Below are 25,596 nucleotides of genomic sequence, written 5' to 3'. Positions count from 1 at the left end.
GTGCAGCTGGCGAAAGGGAACGAACTGTATGGGCCTGGACGGGTCTACTGCAGGGACAGATAGGAGCCAAAGCCCCCAAAATGGATTTTAATCTTTGGTTAACTGAGAGCGTGAACGCCAGAGGCAGCTTACTGGGTTTGAATCCTACCCACGTCACTTTGTAACTATTGAGCAAGTTACTCGACCTCTCTCTGCCTCAGTTTCATCAAATACAAAACCAGGATAATAACTGCACTAACCTCAGCAGTATAGTAAGGATAAAATGAGTTAATACATGTAAAGTGTTCAGACACTTGGTCCTAAACAATGGGAAACGGTTAAACTATTTTTAAGCCAAGGCAGTGATGCTCTCGGATTTGTTGAGAAAGTAACATTCTGAGTGCTGTGTGGGGAAGAATACAAATGTTCCCCTGCCTGCCTCATGCCACTTCCTTCTTCCTTTCCTAATATCTATTCAAACCATAGAATTAATTTTTTTGGGGGGTGGGGACAGAGTCTCGCACAGTTGCCGGGTCTGGAGTGAGCGATCTCTTCTCACTGCAACCTCCACCTCCCGGGTTCACGTGATTCTCCTGCCTCAGCCTCCCAAGTAGCACACAGGTGCACACCACCACACCTGGCTAATTTTTTATATTTTTTTAGTAGCGACGGCCAATTTTTTATATTTTTTTAGTAGCAACGGGGTTTCACTAAGTTGGCCAGGCTCGTTTCGATCTCTTGACCTGGTGATCTGCCCGACTCCGCCTCCCAAAGTGTTGGGATTACGGGCCTGAGCCCCTAATTCTTTCTTAGGCCAGCATTCTTTCGCAGGAGGGAGTGCCCGAGGCCCTAGCACAGTTTAAATTGGCCTACCAGGCCCTGCATAATCCTGCTTCTTTCCAACTTGCCCTCAGCCTTTTATTTACTGCTAATCATTGAATCCTCTACAAGTGGGTAAGTCCTTTTGGTCTCAACCAGAAACACTTTCCTCAAGCCACCATTTCCAAAATAGTTTCCACCATTGCTTCAGAAGTATCTTGTTCGTTTCTTAGCACCTACCATTTGCTTACTTGATTTTTTTTTCTTTCTTTTTTGGTGATACCCCACAGCGCTGCACAATAAGGGTAAGGACCATGTCTCTTTACTTTCATTTCTCTGGCACATAATAATATATGGTCTGGCCCATAGTATTAATAGACACTGAATTTATTTACTGAATGAAAATTATGTCTTATATATTGCTAAATGTATTTCTGAATGTACTCCTTTCCCTTCATTGAAAAATTCCTAAAGGACAGAATCCATCAAATAATTAGTTTTTGTTTTTTTTTTACTTTGAGACAGAGCCTTGCTCTGTCACCCAGGCCGGAGTGCAGCAGTGTGATCTTGGCTCACTGCAACCTCCACCTCCTGGGTTCAAGAGATTCTCCTGCCTCACTCTCTGAGTAGCTGGGATTACAGGCGCCCACCACCATGCCCGGCTAATTTTTGTATTTTTAGTAGTGGTAGGGTTTCACCATGTTGGTCAGGCTGGTCTTGAACACCTGTCCTCAAGTAATCCACCTACCTCAGCTTCCCAAAGTCCTGGGATTACAGGCGTGAACCACTGTGGCTGGCCCAAATATTCGTTTGGAAGCTTTCTTACATTCTAGGACATTGTCAAAATAGCTGCTGGCTCCCTTGAGTTGGAGTCATTGTTCATGGATGCATTCCCAATGCCTATGTGCTCAGTGGTTGCTAGGAGGCACTGAATAAGCATTTGCTGAATGAATCAATGAATTAAACACTTTTGATTACATGGGCCCATCCAACTTTTCCCTTCATCCTTCCAACATAAACTTTTTCTGTGTGTGTAAAATGTGGTGGAAAACTTCCTGAATCCCTTAGTACTAAATGGAACACTCAGTCCTTTCATTGCTGACGATAAAACAAGTTAACACCCAGTGTGGAGGATTGGCCAAGAATCTTGTTCCTTAGAAAGTTCATATCTCATCACAATGCAGAGCTCAAGAGAGGGCTGCTTTTCTCTCTACTCCCAAGGTGAACACAGACCCTTCCTCATCCCACATCACTACTGAGACCATTATAACATGTTGAATAAAACCTGCTCGAAGGTTTGTAAGGAAATAATATAAGGAAAATAACTTAAAACAGGCCACTGGGTTTAGCTGCTTTCAGAGCCCAGAGGCCTCAGCATATTTTCAGCCCATGCTTTTTCACCACCAAAACCACACATTTAGGCTCTTCAAAGTCCAGCTCCCAGGGAACCCCACCTGGCAGGAGGAAGATAATTCCATTTCCTTCTAAAGCTCACATTTCAAGATTCCACCGTGCCCTAAATTTTGCCTCTTTTCTGGGTGACTGACATTGGGAATGTCTACTCCCTTCTAAGGATATACACCCCAAATTAAAGGGCATGGCCTTTATCCTCCAGTGTATACTGAAGCTTGAAATGTATTTGACACACTGCAGGCCTTGGAAAAATTGACTGAATCACTCAAATCACTTTGCTTTCCTGGTGTAGACGTTAAGTTTCACCATCTTTTGTTCCATGATGGAAATTAGCAATGTGTGCTCCCCTTGGCTTTGACCTTTTCTTCGGCATCTTCCTTTGTCTTAATTTTTAAAGTGCAGCAGCATGAGCACTTTAAAGTTTGGTGGCATAGAATTTTACTGGCTATGTGAACATTTTGTGGTTAATCACTAGAACAAAGGAGAAACCCAAATATTTCCATTTTGTTCATCCACAACATGTAGTAACAATTAACTGGAACTACCTGGAAATATACAGAAACAGAGTGATCTTGCAGGGTCATTAAAAACACATCTGTGAGATCTAATGGGATCAGGCAGACCTGGGTTAGAATCCTGACTGTCATTTCTTAGCTTCAGTTCTTCAGCTTTGGACTCTTGAGCAAGACACTTAACCACAGTGAGCCTCATTTCCCCATCTAAGACATGAAGATCATGATAGTATAACTTTATAAGGATAGCTTATAAGGAGGGTTAAAGCACAGATAACACATGTAAAGCCTGGTACTTAGTAAGCATATCACCCCATAGGCTGAAATGCTGCATCATATCACCACTACCACATGGGCATTTTCTTTCTTTTTTTTTTTTTTTTAGACATAGTCTTGCTCTGTCACCAGGCTGGAGTGCAGTAGCACAGTCTTGGCTCACTGCAACCTCCACCTCCTGGGATCAAGTGATTCTTCCACCTTAGCCTCCCGAGTAGCTGGATCCACAGACATGTGCCACCACACCTGGCTAATTTTTTTTTTGTATTTTTAGATTTTTAGTAAAGATAGGGTTTCACTATGTTGGCCAGGATGGTCTCGATCTCTTGACCTTGTGATTCGCCTGCCTCAGCCTCCCACAGTGCTGGGATTACAGGCGTGAGCCACTGTGCCCTGTCATTACATGGGAATTTTCAAACAATCTAAGAGGTACCCAAGAGTTGTCCATTTATCTTTATTCCTTTATTTAATCTTCCACATGTATTCTTAGGTATATAACTTCTATTACATAAAGAAGTAGTAAAGGCACAATGTTTACTTAGAAGTTACATGTAGTTAATTAGCACTTTTGTAATTCAGAGAGAAGAATGTCAACAGTTTTAGAGCAGAGCTCATATGCATGGTCATAAGATTTTCACTGTTGCTGTGACTCTGCAGACAATCATTTCAAAGCAGGCTTCCCAACCAGTGGCATCAGGGGAAGTATGGACAAGGAAATTACACATTATTGTGCCAACACTCCCAGAAATTGTGACTCAAGTTGGAGATAGGGCTTACAAATCTTTATTTTTCCAAAACTCCCTGGGTGATATATATATATATAACAGGCTCTGAACCACTGATGCAGAGCACCATCATTTCTTGATTGGAATGGATGCCTGAGAATAGTAAAACAATAAAATTAAAACATGCTGGCTTTTTTTAGACCCTGAAATTACCGATTTGGTGATGGGTGTTAAAGTTGACAGTAAAAACAATTACTCTAGTGTGCACGGCTTGAGAGAGCCATCCGCTTTCCCCAGATCATGGATGGCCTTGTTCTCCAGCAGTTCCATCTTCTTGTCGCTTGGTCTCACTGCATTGTTCAGCATTGCTCTAACCACAGTCACCACAGGCACAGAATGCCCACTAGCCCAAGATGCTGGTAAGGAGCCAAAGAACTTTCTAACGAACCATTCACCTGGGCGAGATTCTTGCCTATCACATAACAGAACTCTTTAAAAAAAACGGAAAGGAAAGCAGAGGAAGAGGTGGTAAATTGCACTGAGACCACAGTGGGCATTATGGACCAAACTGTATCCCCTCAAAATTCTAATGCTGAAGCCCTAACCCCAATGGGTCTATCTTTGAAGATAAGGCATTAAGAGAAGTAATTAAGATTAAATGAGGTCTTAAGGATGGAACAGGACTAGTGTGATGAGACTGGGGTCCTCATAAGAGGAAAAGACATCAAAGGTCTCTCTCTCTCTGCATACATAAAGAAGGCCATGTGAGGACACTACCAGAAGGCCGCCTATCTGCCAGCCAGGAAAAGAGGCATCACCAGATATCAACACTGAGGGCACCTTGATCTTGGACGTCCAATCTCCAGACCATGTGAAAATAATTACCTGTTGTTTAAGCTACCCAATCTGTGTGGTATTCTGTTATGGCAACCAGGGCAGATTAATAAAGTAGATTTAAGGTTTTATTTGGTGCATGAAGAGGATTTGAGAAGGCAGAAAATACTGTCCAGGAAGTTCCAGGCTATTCTGAAGTGGGCCACCATCTTCCCTTTCTTTCTAAGCAAAAAGGTGTGTCCTTCAGAGAAGCAATCCACCTCTAGCCAATGTCTTTCATATCTTAGATATTTTAGCTGTCAGCCTTCTAGCATCTAGGGATTAAGTAACAGTGGCATACTCTCAGACAGTGTAAATACTGTACTTACCCAGGCCTAAATACAGAGTAACGATCAAATTTTAATTCTTCAACCCTGGCTTCCACTTCTCCCTATTCAGAAAAAACACATTTTTAGTATTCAATCAAGAGCAGCTCACCTATGTGAAGTTTAAGAGAGAATAATTTGCAGTTTTGAAGATAATCTGCTTTTGCAGGTCTCAATACTCAAAATATCTAGAATTTTGGGTTCCAAGGAGTTTGGGATATTAAGGAAGAGATCATTTAATCTTGATATGTAGTCGCGCATTTAAAAGATCCACTAAATGAGTGAAGGGCAGCATAGTCAGTCCTCTCACTTTATTGATATTAAAACAGATTCAGTTAGTATAATATGTTAGTACAATCATAAAATAAAATCCTCCCTTTAGTCAGAATTCATGTTGCATGCTAGCAGACACTAACCTTTTTTGGTTTATAGGTAGTTCCAGTGGGTCAGAAAACCCTTAGACCCACCATATTACTCACTTCTTAAACCCCACAAAATTTTAAGATCGACAGATTACGTCTAGATGATGCTTTAAATCTAATTTGTTAAAGCATGAATTTTCATGGCAGGCATCTCTGGAAACAAAATGCTTGAGGAGCTCAGACCACAGGCACGTCCAAAGGCCTGTGAACTACCAGTCACACAGTGATCCACTCCTCTTTCTCTTCTTGTGTGTACCATTCAATTGGCACATAACCTGTCACATCATAGACTCAGATACCTATTTAAAAATATCTTTTTCTTTAAAATGTTTTTATTTTTATTTTTTGAAATCTATTTATTTTTGTGACAGAATCTCACTCTGTCACCCAGGCTGGAGTGCAATGGCACCATCTTGGCTCACTGCAACCTCAACCTCCTGGGTTCAAGCAATTCTCCCACCTCAGCCTCTTGAGTAGCTGGGATTACAGGTAACCGTCATCATGCCCAGCTAATTTTGGTGTTTTTAGTAGTGATGAGGTTTCACCATGTTGGCCAGGCTGATCTTGAACTCCTGATCTCAAGTGATCCAACCGCCTGGGCCTCCCAAAATGCTGGGATTACAGGCATGAGCCCACCATGCTTAGCCATTCTTTTTTTTTAGGTGGTTTTTAGAATAGATACAGAACTGTGCAACCTTCATCACAATCTAAGTTTTAAAATATTTCATCACCCTGAAAAGAAAGCCCATATCATTAGCAGTCACTCCCCATACCCTACCCTCTGGGTACCTAGTCAACCACTAGTCTACCTTCTATCTCTATAGCTCTGCCTATTCTTGACATTTCATATGAATGGAATCATATAATATGTGGCCTTTTATGACTGGCCCCTTATACTTAGTATAATATTTTCAAGGTTCACCTGTGTTGTAGTGTGTATCATTTTTTTTTATAGCTGAATAACATTGACTGCATGAATATATCACATTTTATTCATCTATTCATCAGTCAGTGGCCGTCTAGGTTGTTCCCACTCTTTGGCCATTATAAATAATGCTGCTATGAACAGTCATACACTAGTTTTTATGTGGACACACATTTCTTAGCCTTTTAGAAGATGTGTTTAGTCTCTATTAGCAGTGTGCCTAAAAGGGATACCATAGCAGGCTGAGACTGCTATCCTTAGAAAGGCCTGTTGCAAGGTTGGCCCCTGCTTGTGCTTGCAAACTTGGATTTTGGGTGTGTTCCCACCATTCCCTATCTGATAAGGGTAACGAACTATGCCTAAACTCTCTGTACGAACAATGTGGTTTATACTGAAAACTTGCTTTTCTTCTGGAGGGCTGTAATTTTGCTAGGCCGATGTGCCTATGTAACTGGCTCCCATAAAAACCCTGCATCCCTAGGCTCAGATGAGTTTCTGTGGCAGAAAACATTCATTGCTGGAGATATTAAGCACGTCCTATGCAAGCTCTATTGGGAGCGGCCTCTTGCAAGCTTGTACCTACTTTCTTCCAGACTTCACCCTACGCACCTTTTCCCTTTGCTGATTTTGCTCTATATCCTTTCAATAGAATAAGTTGTAGCTGTGAGTATGACTATAGGCTGAGTCCTATGAAACCTTCCAGTGAATTCCCAAACTTGGGTGTATCTTTGGGGATCCCCCAATACAGACAGATTATAAACTCCTTGAGGTCAAGGATGATACCCAATAATAAAATATCACATGTCTGGAAAGTGTACCTTCATCCTGAACAGATGAGGAAACCAAAGCTTATAAACCCTGTGAACAGAGGATAGGGCCCATCTAGTGCTCTGGGCTCCACACCCCGACACATCTCCCCACAGCACCAGCAGAGGGCCCATAAAGCGCATGGTTGATCCAGGCCCCCAGAGCTGGCCCACTGTGAGTGAATGCAACTGAAACTTCATTGAGTAGAATAAACATTCCTAATGAATATTTATTGCTATGTAAATGCTAATTGTTATCATGAAGGAGCTAGACATAGGAACCCATAAAGAATGGTGCAAGGATTTAAAGGTATTATGCCTGGGAAACATACAGTTAAGGAGGCCATAATCTCCAAATGTCTTAAAAACTACAATGCAAAAGAAAGACTGGACTTGTTTTTGTTATTTTAAAAGGCAGAACTGATAACAATTAGCATTTACTTAGCAATAAATTTCACTTCAAGGTAAAGACTTTTGGACAAGTGGATCTGACCAAAAATAGAAAAAGTTGGCTAATGAGATAGTAAACTCTGCAGTGCTGGAGGTTATTTAAGCAAAAGAGAGATGAATTTCTATAAAAGGACTTCACTTAGGAAAAGTCTATAGCTGAATGGCCTCTGTGGCTCTGCTTCCTAAACTGTGGGCACTTAGGGTACACTGGGAGGCACACAAACACAAAGCCTTGTCTTATCATCCGGCAGCATCAACTTAACTCAAAGGTCAGTTAATAGAAACCTTTTAAATTAAAATAAACAGGGATATGTATAGTACTAAGAATAGCAAAATGTGCATACATTTTTGAAAGATAAAATAAGACTTTTAATAAAGTTGAGGCCAGGCGCGGGGGCTCATGCCTGTAATCCCAACACTTTAGGAGGCTGAGATGGGTGGATTGCTTGAACTCAAGAATTTGACAACAGCCTAGGCAATATGGCGAAACCCCATGTCTACCAAAAATACAAAAATTAGCCAGACATGGTGGTTTGTGCCTGTAGTCCCAGCTACTTGGGGGGTTGGGATGGGAGGATCACTTAATCCTCCAGAAGGCAGAGGTTGCAGTAAGCCAAGATCACGCCATTAAACTCCAGCTTGGGAACCTGTCTCAAAAAAAAAAAAAAAAGAAAAAGAAAAGAAAAAGTTGAGCTTATAACCAGAATATTGCTTTGGGATAGATGTCTTCAAATCTCCAGACAAATAAAAGCTCTTCTTTCCTCTCAGCCATTAGGAAAACTGATGTAAAAGTTTAAGAATCACTGCTTCCAAGTTTCTCCAATGCTAAGTTGCCATCCTGACAGTCAAGGCTGGAGATGCCATATCTCATTCTGTTTGTTGCTGGACAATTAATAGAGAGGAAGACATTGGAAATTATCTTTCAAATCATTCCTGTTTATTAAATATATTCCTGCAGTCCCATAGCCATAAAAATGCATAATATAATATATTTGATGTTTTTTGTATTATGTAGTATTTTATATTCTTTAGTACCACCAAATAGCTAGGGTTCTTTAAAGTGTATGAAAGACAGAAACATGCACAAACCTTAACTTGTAGATATAAAAAACTGCTTGACTTATCAGCTCCTTTAGAGGATAGCAAGTTGAAATGTTTGCACCCTCCAGCTTTTGCCAGCTCTGCAGACCTCAGCACATAATCTCGGTCAACCCGAACAAATCCCTCCTGAGGGGGAAAAGGACGTGAGTTATTTCCAAAAAGCAGCAAGTTCATCTTAAAGATTACTACTTGGCTTGGGTAGCAGGCTGGGAGGCCTGGAGAGATGGAGATCTAAATAAAATGTGTCCAAGCAATACACGAAACTCAGGCTTAGACCTTGGGAAAGGCTCCAGGTCTGGTCCTCCGGATAGACATACCAGCTTTAGCAGCAAGGCTGGACTTCAATAAAGAAACAAGGAGGATGACATTGAAACACCGACACCAAACAAATCTGCAAAGAACTAAGGGAACAATAAGATCAGGCTGAGAAATTATTTTTAAGCCGCACATTTTTTTCTTTGTCTTAAGAACTTTACAACTTACACTCTTCTATGTTTTCTCTCTCCTTTTTTTTTTTTTTTTGTTCTGTGTTGATTCTCATGTGGTAGGGTCTCTGAGTGTGGGTGAGGATACTCCCCAGGCACTAATAGAACAAAGTCTATTTAATTCCCAATTTTTCTGTACCTCACACATTAGTAAGGAATGCATCCTCAAATTTTTTATTAGTGGGTCTATAACCAAAAATGTCTGGAGACAGTCTAGAGTCAATCCAGTGAAGGGTAGTGGCTGGGTCTTTTTACTTAATTCGTCTCTGAGCATCAGCACATGTCCAGCATATGGTAAATGCTCCAAAAATGAATGAACAAAAATCCAATGAAAGCAGAGAAAAGGTAAATCCAGTTGGAAAAAACAGAACTAAGTGGCAATAAAAGGAGAAGGGTAGAGAATAACACAACAGAATATAAACTTATTTCCAGGGCCTAACTGAAAGACATGCACCTTTACCCAGAAAAGGGAATTCCATAGAGTAACAGTCTCTTGAGATCACCATAAATTCTGGCATTCTCAAACCCAAGACAGCTGAAGAGAAGTCTAAAGTCTATTGAAGCTGAACTTCACAGGTAGTCATAATCATAGAATCAGGTCTTAGAGTAGTAGGAATTCCAAATCTGAAGACTGGATTACTGCCCACATAATTATTTTTTTTCTTTTTTTTGAGACAAAGTCTTGCTCTGTCATGCAGGCTGGAGTGTAGTAGTGTGATATCTGCTCACCACAGCCTCTGCTTCCTGGGTTCAAGCAATTCTCCTGCAAGCGATTCTCCTGCCTCAGCCTCCTGAGTAGATGGGATTATAGGCGTGCAACACCATGCCCGGTTAATTTTTGTATTTTAGTAGAGGCAGGGTTTCACCATATTAGCCAGGCTGGCCTTGAACTCCTGACCTCAGGTGATCTGCATGCCTCGGCCTTCCAAAGTGCTGGGATTACAGACGTGAGCCACCCACGCCTGGCCTGATTTTTTATTTGAAAATTTCCTCTGTAGTAGTAACTGATTCTAAATGTTTTATTTGGTATGGTGATATGTATCTTTTATGGAATGTTAGAAGGGACCTTAGGAATTATCACATCCAGTCCCCTCATGATGTAGATGGGAACCAAGGTCCAGTGGTTGGGCTGCCAGCTGGGAAGCGGGAGAACTAACAGCAGAGTACAGACTCTGGACTCTGAGCAGTGCTCTTTTCACTGTACCCATGTTCCTTCTTATACCCCCACTCTCTCGTTGATCAAAATGACTAATCTGTAATTAGAGTAGGAAGAATAATGGCCTCTCAAAGATGCCCATGTCCTAATCTTTGTGAATATGTTAGGTTATATGACAATGGGGAATTCCATCATAGATGGCATTTAGGCAGAAGCAAGATGAATCATGCTAAAAGAACAACAACAAAAAAAAAAACCTGAATTTATTTCACTAGTCAACTGTACAATTTTGTTGTGAGTAATAAACCCATTATTAAAATCAGAGTTCTAGTGAACCAGCATGAGGGGAAGAAATAGATGTGGAAGAGAAATTCAGTGTTTTCGAAATTCAGCATTTAGAATTAGGGTGCTAATCAGCTGACCTTGAGATAGAGAGGTTAGTCTGAATTATCCACGTGGGCCAGTGTAATCACAAGGGCCCTTAAAAGTAAAAGAGGGACACAGAAGAGAAGGTTAGAGTGATGTAACATAAGAAGGGCTTGGCTACCACATTGCTGGCCTTGAGGATGGAAGGGGGACCACAGGCCAAGGAATTGGCCGGGGGGGGGCTCTAGAAGCTGAAAAAGGTATGGAAATGGTCTCTCTCCTACAGCCTTCCAGAAATGAATGCAGCTCTGTCAATACCTTGATTTTATCTCAGGGAAACCCATGTCAGACTTCTAAGATGATAAATTTGTGTTGTCTTAAGCTGCTAAATTTGAAGAATTTCTTAAAGCAGCAATAGGAAACTAATACAGAATTCAATTTTAAAACAATAGGCTCATGCGGATTTTCTAACTTTGCATGGAAGTATATCATAAAAGTAAACATAAGTATAGAGCTCAAAAAATTTTCATAAACTGAACATGCTCTGCCACCAGTTCCTAGATCAAGAAATAGAACATTACCATTACCCTAAAAGCCTTCCTCATCCTCCTTTCCCATCACTCACAAGTACATTTGTAACTCTATCCACCACCTGGAGGACACTGTTATATTTCTGCCTTACTTTTTCTATCTTAGTTTATGGGTAATATTACCTTACCTTTTTACCCATGAGTCATCATCATGTCCTTTTGTGTTGTATTCTTTGATACTGAATTCTAAACAACAGACTTGCCAAGCTGTCTACATACAGACTCAAATTCATGCTACTGCTTTTAAAATCAGTGTAAAGCAAACCAATTTTAATACTCAGCACATCCTGAGAGAGGTGATTATCCTCAGAGCCATTCTCCAGATTGAGACTTTAGATGTGCTAAAAGTGTGCCAAGAAACAGCCCAAAACTACATAGAAAAATTCTAAAACACTAAATTTTTCTTCCACATCTATATCTTCCCCTCATGCCAGTTCATCAGAGCTCTGATTTTAACGACAGGTTAGTTATTCACAACAAAATGACACAGCTGACTAGTGAAAGACATACAGTTTTTTTGTTGTTTTAGCACGATTGATGGGAAGGATTAGTATAGTTGTCTCTGTCAAAATACTTTTTCTTTCATCTGCTTCTTTAAAAATAAGGGAAAGATTCAGCCAATCACAAGTCTCTGAACCGACGCTGTCTCTCTCACTTAATCCAGAGCCAGTAAAAGGATAATTTGATTAAACTGAGACCCTAATTTATTGGGCTTTATTTCTGGATCAACTTCTCCTTAATAGAGTGCTGTCGTCTCCAATTGTTTGATGAAAATTAAAGTGACATAAATACCATGGGACTTTTTCAATCTGATTAGTCAGCTAAGGCACATCAATACCACCCCAGCCATCAGAGTCTGGCGTCCTTCCTTTCAACAGCCTCGCTAACAACTGACAACCACTCCTTAAAGGACGAGCACCCACGCTGCTACAGAGACCCCCACACTTAGCCCATCATCCCTGCTCAATGGGGCCTGTTGACAAGGTGCCCATACCTTTCTCCATTGCTGTTCTCTGGACAAAGCTAAATATTGTTTTATTAGCAATCAATGGCTGTTAATCCAAAATGATTTCACAAATCCTCTGAGCCTTCAAGCTGCTTATAAATACGCGTTTTTCCAAGCCCACTAAATTTTGAATTTCACTTCCGTCACCCTGATGGCGTAGCCTTTTAGTTGGTGAATGAAACTCAAAGGCAAAAGGGTCAACAACTTTCAAAGACTTAAAAATCAAACTGAAGCATGGGTCCTGGTGACTGACTAGGAGATATCAACACACACCAATTTTCTTTGGAGTAAGGAAGATTCTATTTACAGATGAAAGGAGCAATCTTTAAAATCTTATTCATATCCTTTATTGTTCACCAATAGCTCGATTAAAAAACAACAGAAAAAGTAAAATAAGCTACTTCATATCTCAGAAACACAATTTTTGGAAAAACTGTACTTAGTTTCCCTAACCAAGTGGCAAGAGAAAAGACAGACATTTCTTCTGAGAGTATTAAGTCCACTTGCCATTGTGTCTTCACAAGCCAGTGTGTCTTACTCTAAGCTAGGTACCCAAGTCCCTTCTAGAAAAAAGAATTAATTAAATAAGTTCCCACTATAAAGTCCTTTCCCAGCACCCTCTGAAAAAGAATAAACACAGTATACCACACTCAGTAGAAATATCCTCATAGGCTTCACAAACATCAAAGGCAACAAATTCTCCAACTACTCTTACGTCTTACTAAAATCCAAAGCTACTAAATATTTCTTCTCATCTTCCTTACCAGTGCCTGAAAACTAGAGGCAACACTCTGGCTTAAGAACAACTCATCCTAACAAGGTATAGTATTTTAGTGCTAACTGATAACACAAGTAAGCACATCTAAACGACTCAAGAAGGTCATGGGGCCAGGCACGATGGTCTGTGGTTCCAGCTACTCAGGAGGCTGAGGCAGGAAGATTGCTGGATCGCAGGAATTTGAGTCTAGCTTTGGCAATACAGTGAGATACTGTCTCTAAAAAATTAATTAATTTACCAAAAAAGTAAATCATGGGGATCTTTTTCCAAGAAGGTCCATCTATCATTCTGTCTCACTTTTGTCCCACTTAGCCATATTGCTGCTTCAGGTTCTTTCTCCTTCACTCCCTTTTCAATCCAACCTATAAATTAGACCAGAAAACAAAGATGCTGATGGACACCAAATGGTATAATCTGAGGCACCTTTTGTTTATGTCCTGGAGGGCATCTCTATATTTGATGTTCAATGGTAGGGAAAGATCTTGGTTAGGGAAAGAACTCTGGATAGGTAAATAAAATGAAGGAGATTCTGAGGATCCCTGGCTCAATCTATATGTTCTCAAAAAAAGCTTTCCATTTGGACATTCTTCTGTGTTTCATAGAGTCAAATAATTATGCAGGCCAGTGCGGTGGCTCATGGTAATCCCAGCATTTTGGGAGGCTGAGGCAAGCAGATCACTTGAGCTCAGGAGTTCAAGACCAATCTGGGAAGCACGGTGAAACACTGTCTCTACAAAAGAACACAAAAATTAGCTGGCAGTGGTGGCGTGTGCTTGTGGTCCCAACTACTTGGGAGGCTAAAGTGGGAGGATTGCTTGAGCTGGGTAGGTCGAGGCTGCAGTGACCAAAATCACACTGCTGCAGTGAGCTGAAATCACACCATTGCACTCCAGACACATTCTGTGTCTCAAAAAAAAAAAAAAAGAGAAATGTTTAAGATTTGCAGTAGTAAGGTGGGTTCACTGGTCATGTCCCTCTGACAGACAAGGAGGCAGTGGCCTCCAAAAGCTAACCAGCAAACTCCAGGCTCCACAGCTACTTGGCATCCAAACAGGGCCTGTGATCTGGGTGGGACCTCGCCACTTCACAAGCCCCCTCCTAGACATCAAATAAAACAATAGAGATTAGAACAAGGGTGGGCAAACTTTTCCTGTAAAGGATCAGACAGTAACTATTTTTAGCTTTGCAGGCCTCCATTCCAGCTATATAGCTTTACCATTATATTAATAGCACAAAAGCAGCCACTGATAATACATAAAGTAATGAGCATGGCTGTGTCCCAACACCACTTTATGTATAAAGAATAAAATTTGAAGTTTTTAGATTTTCATGTGGTATGACATTCTTCTTTTGAATTTTTTAACCATTTAAAAATATAAAGGCATTCTTAGCTCACAGGCTGTACAAAAACAGGTGGCAGGCTGTATCTGGCCCACAGGCTGTAGTGCAAACCTCTGAATTAGAAGAGTAGATCATTAGAATCAGAAGCCATGAAATTCTAAGGAAGCCTAATAAATGTTACAGTGGCCACAGTAATCACATTAATGACATCATCCACTCAACAGAATCCAGGAATCTGGACTTCTGGAGCCTACTACTACCAGGTGAGGAGAAAATGGAAAGGTGAAACCACATCGAACCACCTTTAATTCACTAATCAAATCCTTCTCTTGATACAAATAAGGGGAAATGAACTATTCTCACTGGCATCTTTAAGTTTTTGTGCTCCACTCCAGGACAATACCAATCTGGTTTTTGAAGGCTATTTCAATCTTCACTAGCAACAAGTTATTCACTAAAGCAAGGTGAAGGTTATCTAGGACCACAGTACCCAGAAAACCGGCAAGTGAGGAGAATTAATACGCCCCAATGCCTCTTGAAAGCAGGTTCAACAAGGACAGAGTTGACTGCAACAGGATCTTCCAAGGAGCCTGCTAAAAATACAGATTCCAAGCTTCCAACTTCAGAGATTCTGATCCAGCAGATCTGGATCAGGGCCAACTCAGGGAGCCAGTGCATTGATTCAACAACTATGTTCTGTGAATGTGAAAAGGAAGATTGGCATTTACTGAGCTACTGCTAAAGGAAATAGTCTTCCAAACAGCTGAAGAAGGCTAATAAACCTTTCCCTAGCACCAGTGTCATCAGAAACCTGAGTAGACCAAATTTTATGGGTTGGATTATATCCCCGCAAAATGTATATGTTGAACTCCTAACACCCAGGACCTCAGAATATGACCTTATTTAGAAATAAGTTCATTGCAGATGTAATTAGTTAAGATCAGATCATACTAAATAGGGTGGTCCCTAATCCAATATGACTAGTGTTCTTATAAAAAGGGGAAATGTGGACATAGACAGGGTATTCAGTGAAAACACCATGTAAAGAGACACAGAGAGAAGGCTGCCATCTATATAAGTCAAAGAGAGAGCCTTGAACCTCACAGGGCTCAGCCTCGGAGCACTGACAAACTTGCTGAGACTTGGATCTCAGACTTCTACCCTCCAGAACTGTGAGACAATACATTTCTGCTGTTTAAGCCACCTGGGTTATGGCAGCCCTAGTAAACTAATACACTCAACATCATAGGGAAATAACCCAGCTACTCAGAGGATCTCAAAACTGAGACAGAAACTCTGAATTTCTTGAAGATTCTCTACTGGAAACCCAGATGGCTAAGGCAATATATGGGGTGTTCCAGTTACAAAATCCCCAGTAAAGTGTACTATGTTTGCCACTAGCTTTGTAGTACTCATCCGATAAACCACTCAATGAACTCTTTTCTACAGAGAGGACTGCTGACCCAGAACACCAGCTGGGATAAACTTGGAAATCCACAACCCCCACTTAAAACACTATTGATACTTAGCCACTTATCAACTGTCACCTCTTTCATATTGGCTAAAGTTATCACAACCTCCCTTATATTGTACCCACTCCAAATTAGTTTAAAATTTTAAAAAAGCTCTCAAAAACAAACAAAACTCTTTTCTGGTATAAGTGCCAGCTTGCTTTCCACCACTAACCTCTTAAATCATTTAAGTCCTAATTCATTTCTAAGTCAGGTAAATAGTCTAGGCTCATTAGTCTACTGTTGCTTATTAGTTAATTACTTTTATCTTTCCAAATTGATTTTAAAGGAGAACAAAAGGTATTGAGTAAAGTGAGAGGTGGAGAACCAACCCTATTAAAAAAGAAAATTCTGGATAGTGAAGACACATAATTCCTCTGATTAAAATTGCATTATCCAATTTGAACACAAAAAGCAGTTTAGACTTTTCCCTGGCACACTCTATAATGAGATTTGCCTTATGTCATGAAAATCAGCCCTTCTGTGCCTAATGCAGCATTTTGTTTTGCTGACTCACCACCACAACCAGGTTGGCACTTGAGACAAACCTGCAGTGTCCTGGAACAAAAGTTTCTCAATGCTTTTCGGGGGCACACCACTTGTGACAGAAAAGACTGTTAGGCAGGAGAATGACCCTTTCTAGGAGAGATAATGTGCCAATTCCTGGGAGAGTTAAACTTCTCTATAATCCATAGTTCCCATCACAGAGCTCAAATCCCAGCTGTGTTCCAGGGTAGAGATGCAGAACCACAGAAAATATGGAAATACAACTTGATTGAAAGCATACATAGAATTATGATTTCCAGGGTAGAGATGCAGAACCACAGAAGATATGGAAATACATCTTGATTGAAAGCATACATAGAATTATGATTTGCATCACAAGGAGGCCCAGAGAAATACATCTGAATCTAACTACTCGGTTGGTATAAATGAATAATTCTTCACTATATGCTCCCTTAATAATTCAGGTGAAAGGGGCTGGCTTATAAACCTAAAGAGAGTTCCCATGACAGAGTCATATGTGTGTGTGTGTATAATTTATACATTTATATATACTATACACATACACTATATGTATATTTTATATATATATATATATTTTTTTTTTTTTTAAATAAAGTTTTTGCTGGGATCACAGGCATGAGCCACTGTGCCCGGGCTAACCAACTTTATTTATTTACTTTTTTCACTTTCTTCTGTTTTATGTATTCATTATTGTACATTTTTTATTTTACTTTAAGTTGTAGAATATATGTGCAGAACGTGCAGGTCTGATCAGCTCCAGCAAGTAAATTCTGCCAGAGCGATAAACTAAAGTCAAGGAATAAATTAAATAAGATGTACCTGCATTAACATTTGACCAGAATCCATGTAGTAAACTCTGACTTCTAACTATGTAGTAAACTCTGACTTCTGGATAGGAGCTGACTCAATTTGGAACACTATTGAAAAGAAAATAAAATGTGTGTTAAAAGAGTTTTGCGTCAGTAAAGACTGAATCATCACTGGGGTTGAATCATTGCTGAGGGCTGAGTCATCGCTGGAGGCTGCTTGAATTGTGCCTGTGTTTTGATGTTCTATCACAGAAGTTTAAAGCTTGACATGAATAGGTTAAAGCAAATCGCTCAAGTGAGAGAAAGTGAGAGAGAACATTTCAAATGTAAAACATTTATTAAGAGAAAAAAAAAAGCTGACTGTTAACAGCATAAACCAATTAGTTTTACTCAGACATCGCGGTTTGCCTTACTCAGGGGATGTAGTGATAGCGATATTCATAATAGCGATATTCACAATCATGTGAATATTTACAGTGTTTCCAGCACTGGGACCTGAACTCAAGGATTACTTTGAAAGATGGACTTAACAGCACTATTAAAAGGATAGCAAAGGTTGGTGCAGCATACAGAATTTTAAACAATAAGGGCTTATTCACATTTAAGCATTGCAATAGGCCCAAAGAAAAAGAGTGAGCAAGAAAAGAATCCTTGATATTACTGGCCAGCAAAAAGGGAAAAGAGCAAATGACTTCCTTACCGCCCCGGCTTTCACTCTGGTGGTACCCAGGCAACAGAATCCAACATCATGACCTTGAAAGGCAGAAGCATAGTCATCCAACTTTTCAAAGTCCACCAATTCTTGATTCTAGGCAAGGACACAAAGTTATGTGTAGTTTCATGTTACTTAAACAACAGACCAAAAAATCCCTCTAGATTTAAAGACTGTTACAGAACATTACTGATAGGCCTGTCCACTTAACATCATCAAATTGTACAAATTCCTTTTCTCCAACCAAAAAGCAATGAAACTCAATAATACACACGTATGTCCACAGTCCATATAACTCATATAACTGGACTAGGGGTGGTCCAGATTTCTGAAGCCAGGTTCAATTATAATCTCTCTCTGGAAAAATAAAAGACCTGTGTGTAGCTTACCAGGAAGGAGACCACTGAGGTATGATGTGAAGGCAAGGGAGGGTGTCTGGCATCTTAAAGAAGACCTGGCTTCAAATCTTGGGCTTGCTACTCACTAGACGTGTAATGGTGGGAAGTTATTCATCATACACTATAGCTTTTTTTTTCACCTGTAAAATGTGGGTGATATATCTTTCCTTCAGTCCAATCCATGAACCTTTTGCATTATAATTAGTCAGGGAGTGCTTGATAGAAAGGCATATTTCTTCATCCCACCAATAGTTCTGAATCAGAGTCTGCATTTTTTTTTTTAAGCAGCAAGCATTTATTCTTCACAGTTCTGGAGAATGGGAAGTCCAAGATCAAGGTGCTGGCAGATTCAGTGTCTGGTGAGGGGCTACTTCCTCGGTTAACAAGTGATTATCTTGTGTGTGTGTGTCTGTGTGTGTGTCTGCATTTTTCACAAGTACCCACCTTAATTCTCATGCACACAGAAGATTAAGAACCCCCACCTAACCTTATAAGTTTGCTGTATAACTTAAAAAAGAAAGAAATTTCTATCATCCAGGAATTCAGATAAAATGTTAGTTTCCATCCTTACCATGAACTCTGAAAAGAATTTTCTTGATACTGCATACACTAAAGAAAAATAGAGTTTCACAGGGGCCACGGTGGCTCCAGCCTTGTCCTGGCACTTGAGGAGGTGAGACTATGAATTCAAGGCCAACCTGAGCAACGTTACATGCGCTCATTGATTAACAAAAAAAAAAAAAAAAAAAAAGGAAAAATAGAGTTTCACAAAGTACCTAGTCAAAAGATGTGCCACTAAAACTGGACACTCAAAGCACGGATTTCAATTTCAGTTTCTTTCTTTTTTTTGAGATGGAGTCTCACTCTATCACCTAAGCTGGAGTCCAGTGGCACAATTTCTGCTCACTGCAACCTCCATCTCTCGGGTCAAATGATTCTCGAGCCTCAGCCTCCTGAGTAACTGAGATTACAGGCACATGCCATCATGCCCGGCTAATTTTTGTATTTTTAGTAGAGACGGGGTTTCACCATGTTTGCCAGGATGGTCTTGAACTCGACCTCGAGAGAGCCGTCTGCCTCGGGCCTCCCAAAGTGCTGGGATTACTGGCATGAACCACAGCACCCAGTCTTCAATTTCAGTTTCTAATTATTCTGAATATCTGACACAAACAATGAAGCCGGTAAGAACACATTATCTGTCTCAGCCTGATCAAAGACGTCTATTTTAAATAGACAAGCCCTGACGGACCAAAGGCATTCACACCTCAATGCAGACCTGTGAGAATTAAGAACATTTATTTGCAAGATGGCTTGTTATTTGAAATGTTCTTCCTATGAAACCTGTGGGGCCAAATTCTGTAGCTGTGGTATCTTGGGATCACACTATATTAATTTCTTGCAGTTCACAGATAATTCCCTTTAATTAAAGAACAGAATCTCCAAGAAACTCAGGCTTCTGATATTTAGGGAGTTATGACTATACAGAAGTCTGGTATATCATATCTATAATCATGAAAGTGTAACTTGGGCTGGGCACGGTGGCTCATGCCTGTAATCTCAGCACTCTGGGAGGCTGAAGCGAGAGCATCATCTGAGGTCAGGAGTTTGAGACCAACCTGGCAAACATGGTGAACTCCTGTCTTTTCCTAAACATACAAAAATTAGCTGGGCGCGTTGGCACATGTATGCCTGCAGTGCCAGCTACTCGGGAAGCTGAGGCAGGAGAATCACTTGAACCTGAAAGGCAGAGGTTGCAGTGAGCCGAGATCATGCCACTACACTCCAGCCTGGGGAACAGAGCAAGACTCCATCACAAAAAAAAAAAAAAAAAAAAAAAAGTGTAACTTTGAGTGAAGGGAATATTCCATTTCCAGACACGAGCTTGGGAAGTCAGGCAGGGCAAGGTTATTCTTATAAGTGAATAACCCCAACTTTCACTGCCACAGATCTTTCTCACTGCAAAGCAGTTCAGAATTCCTGACATTAGTGTGAAGTGCACAGGTTGACAAAATCGGCAAAGTTGCTGAGAAAATTGTCAGGGCTGCCTCTTCGAAGCCAGCTTGTAGGACCCTGAAAACAATGCTCTTCTCTCTCAGCAGCCCCCACCCACATTACAACCCAGACCCAGCTCTACAGGGCTGCAGATGGAGAGAAGGGCTTTGCCCGAGGCCACACAATGAGAAGGAGGAGGGCACACCTGGGCTACAATCCAGGAGTCGAACTTCTGGGAGGGACTCTCACAAACCACTCTTGGCCAAGTTTTAACGGCCTCTCGCTACCCCCACCACTGGCAGAGCAGTGTTCAGCTTTTAGGCATAAAATATGTTCACCTCGCAGAATCACTGGGGGTCCATTTGAGTCCCAGCTCAAATACCCACCACATTTTTATAAGCTTCCTCCTCGAAGGTGAGCTTCCTCCTGCCAATGAGCGTGACTTTGGAAAACAGGGCCTGCTCCAGGATTTCCTTTAAGAGCACTCGGCCGGTTTCTCCGCTGGCGCCCAAAATAAAGACGGATTTATTCTGCATCCTGAAGTCTTCCCGAAGCTTCGACAGTGCTTCTGTTTCGGCCATGCTGGGAAAATAACATGGACAGTTGCCGGTCTTAGGGTGTCAGGGGGACTGCCTGTCCTTCCGGAGGAGCAAGGGCTGTTTATCTGATCGGGAAGAGGATATTGTTATTCTCCGCAGTCCCGGCCCAGGGGAAAGTGCTGAGTCACGTGCAGGGCGCGGCTGCTGGGCCATCCCCGCACCTGAGCCAGCCGACCCATCCGAAGGGGCCCGAGCTGGAGGGTGCGCCCAGGTTCCACAAGCTACTGTCACCACAGGGCATCCCCCACGGTATCCCCGGGCCCAGCCACGAGTCCGGGCCCAGCTCGGTCCCTGACGCGGAGGGGTTACCTAGGGCCAGCCCCCGGCCCCGGGTCTTCACGCCGCAGCAGGAGCAGGACGGCCACCAGCGCAGCCGCCGCCGCCGCCGCCGCCGCCGCCGCCGCGCTCACCACCGCGGGCCCGGCCATCAGAGCATCCCACCTTCCCGGTTGGACCCCGAGGGTTGAAGGGGGCGGGACCAGCGCCTACCGGGCTCGGTCTTCCGGGTGGCCTCGCGGCGACGCTACCTTGCTCCGCCCACAGGGGCGGGACCTGGGGACAAACTCCCGGGACTCGCAGCCGCGCGGGGAAGGTGACCTTGATAGCACGTGTACAGAGCTGAGACCTTTCCTAAGTCAGGAATCTGCAGGACCCTCTCCCTGTGTTTTTCCTCACCTGCTGGGCTCAGCTCACCAAGGCCCCTGCTAATAGACTTCCCAGACTTGATCTTCAATGGCCCCCCAGACGGGAATGTCAATTGTATATGGCCATCATCTCAAATTAACCGTATCAAAAATTTAACCCTGCCCACCCAACCACACAACCACCCACCCTAAACAGGAATAAAACAAACGTATTCCTAGCCTCTCTTAGGTGTCACTGTGCACACACACACACACACACACCACACACACACACCTCCTTCTACCCTGTCAAGTCAGAAATCAGACTATCTCCTTTGACTTCTTTTTTTTCTAACCTTTCCACACTACAGATTCATCAAGCCCTGTTATCCCATCTGCCTTACAAATATTTCTTCCATGTAATTCAAGTTATCATCATATCTCCGAAGTATAACTGGCCTCCTTGCCCAAGAACTGGCCTACTTTGGTCTCCTAGATGGTTGAACCCCCGGTGACCTTCCACACCCGTGATTCAGGCTTCAAAGCCCAGATAAGTGGTTTGGAACATAGCTAGCTATACTGGGCCTATCCTGGGTCTTGGAAGTCCTGAACAGAGGTTAGAATGACAAGCAGGAATCTGAAAATTTCAGATTGTTCAGGTTGTGTTGGGAACATTTGTCATTTAGGGGCCCCATCTCCCATCTAGAAGCCAATGAAACACATTCTCTCTTCCATCTCCTTGGTGGTTATTATATGTAGGCTTTTCCTAGGCTCAACCAAAGGCTCCCACATAGTTTTTTCAGTTTTGGAGGAGTAATGAAAAGATGCAATAAAGGCCTGAGACTGATGTGGGTTGGGTGAGGAAAGGGTATAAGGTGATGGCGTCATATGATCCATCACCAGCCATCTGATGGTCTGATCTTGTCTGGTCTTTCTTCCTTAATTCCTGCCTGTTTTCAGAGACTGTTGTGAATATACAGAATATTCACAGTAGTACTTCCTGTTAGTCTTCTAATAAAATCCTGTACAGTGTAAGTTTACCAGATATATTCTGCTGTTTGTAATCAAAAAGCTTCATTGATACAGAGCAGCGTGGTTCATTCCCCACTAGCCTGTCTCAGTGCCTGGGCTCTTCCCTTTGAGTTCCTAAAGCTTTTCTATGAGGATGCAATGTTAAACCTTGACGGCAAACATTGTCCTAGTAATTCATTTATCAAATCTGTCACATATTCACTGTACTCTAGTGTCCATTCTCTCCCTTTGTTGAAAATTGTGGCATAATTAATATACAATAAAATGTATAGATCCTAAAGGTTCTGTTCCATGATTTTATAAAATTGTATATACCCTTATGTAGCCACCACCAAAATCAAGATATAGAGCATGTCTGCCATCCTCGAAAGTGCCTTCATTCCTTTCTTGGCAATCCCTCCCACCCCAGAGGCAACCATTTTCTGGTCACTATCATCATAGATTAGTTTTGCCTGTTCGAGAATTTTATTTAAGAATACAGCATGTACTCTTTTGTGTCCCAGGTTTTTCGCTTAATACGTATTTTAAGATATTTATTTGCTTGTAGGGCTGCATTATGATTTCTGCGGGCCCTAAGCACTTCATGAGCCCCTTCATTTTATACACACATGCACACACACACACACACCCCACATTTATAGAATCAAAATTAGGTCTATGACTATATACCTATAAAGATGAATCTGACAATATAATAAAACATTTTCCTCCACCTAAATGTTTATTTTCACAGGCCCCAGAACCGTGCCTACTGTGCCAAATGAGTAAATCAGCCTTGGTTGTTTCATGTATCAGGTATTCATTCTTTTTATTATTGAGTAGCCTTCCAGTATTCCAGTATGAATAGCCCATAACATGTTTAAACATTCTCCAGTTGATGATGGACATTTGGTTTGTTTCCACCTTTTGGTTATATGAATAAGGCTCCTGTGAACATTTTTGGACCAGTCTTTCTGCAGGCACATGTTTTCATTACTCTTGGATGTATTTTTTTTCTTGAGATGGGGTCCCATTCTGTTGCCCAGGCTGGAGTGCCATGGCACAACCTTGGCTTGCAACAACCTCCACCTCCCAGGTTCAAGCTTTTCTCCTGCCTCAGCCTACTGAACAGCTGGGATTACAGGCATGCACCAACATGCCTGGCTAATTTTTGTATTTTTAGTAGAGTCGGGGTTTTGCTATGTTGGCCAGGCTAGTCTTGAACTCTAGACATCAGGTGATCCGCCCACCTCGGCCTCCCAAAGTGTTGGGATTATAGGCCCATGCCCAGCCATTCTTGGACATATGTTTTTATTACTATGATTAAAGAATTCTCTAAGATAGATGTATCATTTTATATAATATTTCCACCCACTTGGTATCATCAGTCTTTTAGTTTTGACCAGGGTCAAATAGCTCATCTCTCATCTCTCTTACTTTTTCTTTTCTTTTCTTTTTTTTCTTTTTTTTTTTTTGAGACAGGGTCTTTCTTTGTCACCCAGGCTGTAGTACAGTGGCATTATCATGCCTTGACCTCCTGGGCTCAAGTGATCTGCCTGCCTAAGTCTCCCGAGTAGCTGGGACCACAGGTGTGCACCACCATGGCCAACCAATTTTTAAAAATTTTCTGTAGAGACAGGATCTTGCCATGTTGGCCAGGCAGGTCTTGGCTGGCCTTAAGGCCAGGTGTATGGCTTTAAACTATACTCCTGCCTCAGCCTCCCAAAGTACTAGAGTTACAGGTATGAGCCACCATGCCTATCCTTGCCTTTTTTTTTTTTAGCAATATGGTCCATAGGTTTATTAGAACATGTGGCTGCCCATTAAGATTTTATATTTCCTAGTATCACTTGCTAGCTAGCATGACCACGTAACAATGATTGACCCAATGAGATGCAATCAGAGGTCATATGTGCCGATTTGAATCACATCTTTATACAGAAGTTACCTTTTTTCCCTTCACTTTCCCTTTCCTCTTTTCCTGAAGACGGAATGTGAATGTGCTGGTGAACCAGCTCTGACCATGAGGAGAAAGACACCCTATAAGAGAGCAGAGCAAGGAGTCCTTGGATGACTTCACAGAACAGGGCTGCCTACCCATCCTGAACTGTCTGCACACCTCTGGGCAGCGAGAGAAAAATAAACTTCTGTTATGTTGGAGCCACTGTAATTTTGTTACAGCAGCTTAACCAGCGTTTTGCCTAATGTAAGATTCTTTTAGTCAATCTTGTCAATGGATATTTACTGATTATCTAATGTGAGCCAGATACTGTGCTAGGCACTATAGATTTTCAAGATGAATCAGATACCAGCCAAATTCACTCTTCTCTTGAAGGAAGTCATAAATACTTGGGAAGCTAAATAAAGTTAAGTGACATTATAAAACATCCCCCAATCTTTCATAGGGTAGCACATGCTGAATGCCAAAATGAGTGTACAGAAATAGAAGGAAACTCAGAGAAAAACAAGTCCATGCCTTTCCTTCTCTGACAGCTAGAACCTTCTTATCCAGGTGCTCAGATAATGTGACAAGACCTAGGCTACTAGAACAACCAGACCACAAAAATTCAGGGCTAAGGGGAAGGGGAAAGCATAGGAAAGGAGGGAAAGGGGACATAAGGAAACGGAGGTAGCATGGAAAGATCCTTGGCCAAAGACCTGCCTGCCACGTTCAGGTTTGCCTTTGATGAAGTCTCTTTATATATCTTGGCCTCCATTTCCCTATCTGTAAGATGGGGACTGTTTCATTACATTCATTTTGCTCCAAGGAACAGAGACTGACTCATGCTGACTTGAGTAAAGATGGCGAATATTCTAAGGCTACACATCATGTACAAGAGAGATAGAATCTCAGAGAAATTTCAAAACAGGATATGCTGTAGGATGGGGATTAATGGAGACTGGAACTGTATTTAGGTCAGATTTAGAATCCTTAGGATCAGGAATCCATGCATCTTCACTTCAGAGTTATATATATTTATATATTTTATATATATATTATTTATATATATATTTATATATTTTATATATATATTATTTATATATTATATATATTATTTTTATA

At 41.5% G+C, this 25,596-nt stretch overlaps 1 protein-coding gene and 1 long non-coding RNA gene across 8 annotated transcripts; one reads left to right on the top strand and one right to left on the bottom strand.

The window, feature by feature from the left end:
- The first annotated feature begins 801 nt into the window (after positions 1-801).
- Positions 802-4,607, top strand: LOC144578141 (uncharacterized). The gene is made up of 3 exons (XR_013523359.1): positions 802-933; positions 1,089-1,103; positions 4,481-4,607. It is a non-coding gene; the product is annotated as an uncharacterized LOC144578141 (long non-coding RNA).
- Positions 3,440-21,437, bottom strand: HTATIP2 (HIV-1 Tat interactive protein 2). 7 transcript variants are annotated; one of them, XM_035266023.3, is made up of 6 exons: positions 21,388-21,437; positions 20,686-20,963; positions 17,898-18,005; positions 8,616-8,753; positions 4,927-4,988; positions 3,440-4,214 (listed from the first exon to the last, which is right to left on the bottom strand). In XM_035266023.3, the coding sequence occupies exons 2-6, from the start codon at positions 20,878-20,880 to the stop codon at positions 3,977-3,979; spliced, it is 741 nt and encodes a 246-aa protein (XP_035121914.2). In that variant the 5' UTR covers positions 20,881-20,963; positions 21,388-21,437; the 3' UTR covers positions 3,440-3,976. The 7 variants fall into 7 exon arrangements, with proteins under 7 accessions (XP_035121914.2, XP_035121916.2, XP_078196894.1 ...); XM_035266025.3 differs by having other exon boundaries at positions 20,686-20,881; XM_078340768.1 differs by having other exon boundaries at positions 21,340-21,388.
- Positions 21,438-25,596: the final 4,159 nt, after the last annotated feature.

The sequence above is a fragment of the Callithrix jacchus genome, chromosome 10 (genome assembly GCF_049354715.1).
Source record: "Callithrix jacchus isolate 240 chromosome 10, calJac240_pri, whole genome shotgun sequence".
Taxonomy (NCBI): Eukaryota; Metazoa; Chordata; class Mammalia; order Primates; family Cebidae; genus Callithrix; species Callithrix jacchus.
The sequence above is the reverse complement of the archived record's forward strand: the minus strand, read 5'-3'. Positions and strand labels throughout refer to the sequence as shown.